Source organism: Ostrea edulis, chromosome 5 (genome assembly GCF_947568905.1).
Source record: "Ostrea edulis chromosome 5, xbOstEdul1.1, whole genome shotgun sequence".
NCBI lineage: Eukaryota > Metazoa > Mollusca > Bivalvia > Ostreida > Ostreidae > Ostrea > Ostrea edulis.
The window spans coordinates 16,531,590-16,532,828 of record NC_079168.1 but is presented as its reverse complement, the minus strand read 5'-3'; the positions used below and the strand labels follow the sequence as shown (position 1 = coordinate 16,532,828).

Genomic DNA, 1,239 nt, shown 5'->3' with positions numbered 1-1,239 from the left:
CAAAAATTCCAAAATCCACATCTCTCATGGTAAGTTGTTTTCGTTCGGTAAGAGTATTTCACGACATGAGGACTAAAAAATATATTCATAAAAATCTGTTTCAAACGAAAGTTTCCATATCATTCCTGCAAAGAAAAGAAAAATAATGATATAGAGAATTTTTCCTTACCGGCCTTCTTGAAGTAGATAGTCTATATACCAAGGCCATGAAAACGTAGACTGTATGAAGAAGCCGAGAACGAGAACAAACGCGATGTTTGACATATTCCATATACTACTCAGTAATGATAAGCGATCCGACGATTTAAATATGTCATCACCGTTTGGACATGCGTTCTCCGCATTAAAAATTTAAAAACATCAGATTTGTTTTTCTAATACTGTGTTGCGATATGTAAATTTTAAATTAAGTTTTCTTAATTTTTTTTCAAGAATATATATATATATATATATATATATAGAGAGAGAGAGAGAGAGAGAGAGAGAGAGAGTATTCTTTCCTTTCACAATCAAATTCTAAAGGTCTTGGGTATTTCATAACTTCCTTATCAGGTTGCAAAATGAAAAAAAAAAAACTTTTAAAATTAAGTGATTGATACACTTTATGTTTCATTATAAAATACACTGCAATATATAGTAATTGTTTCTTAAAAGAAAATATTCAGTTTTATTACTTTTAGTACAACTTTATACCCACCATTTGATTGAGTTCTGATTGTCTTATAAATCTAGACTTACTTAATAAATAAGAAACGAGAGATAGTGATAAAATCTATAGAAATAATTACTTTTTTTATCCAACATTTTTAACGAAGAAAACGTAATTTTCAAACCCTAACCAAAGGAGACGAATGACGTAGGTGGAGGCATTTAAATATGTAGGTTGGGTATGCTATGGATTTAAAGCTAAGCGATATCAGAGCACGAAAGGTAGAAGGTGCTCAAAATATGGGCACCTCTAAAACTATGTATTTAAAAATTTTGCTGTTTTTTTCAATAGCGTTGGAAGTCCAGTCAAAATTCATCAACTTCAAACCGGGTTATGAGTACGTATACAGCTTTGAGGGCCACTCTACCGTCAAAGACCTGGGGAAGTTCGTCGTCAAAGCAAAGGTGAGAATAAAATGTTGTTCATACTTCAAATCAGCATTCACTATGGTTTCTTTACATCTTTAGGAGATATTTTTCTGATTGTTCTGGGTTTAATCACATGCAGGTATTCGAAAAATTAATTTTCGC

General features: G+C 31.5%; 1 protein-coding gene across 1 annotated transcript in view; it reads left to right on the top strand.

Annotated features, from left to right (window-relative positions):
- Positions 1–902: 902 nt before the first annotated feature.
- LOC125651305 (uncharacterized) overlaps positions 903–1,239 on the top strand; it is a 167,723-nt gene continuing 167,386 nt past the window's right edge. The window contains 1 exon segment of the mRNA XM_056166812.1: positions 903–1,113. Within this exon segment, the coding sequence (XP_056022787.1) occupies positions 949–1,113 (165 nt within the window). The 5' untranslated portion in view covers positions 903–948.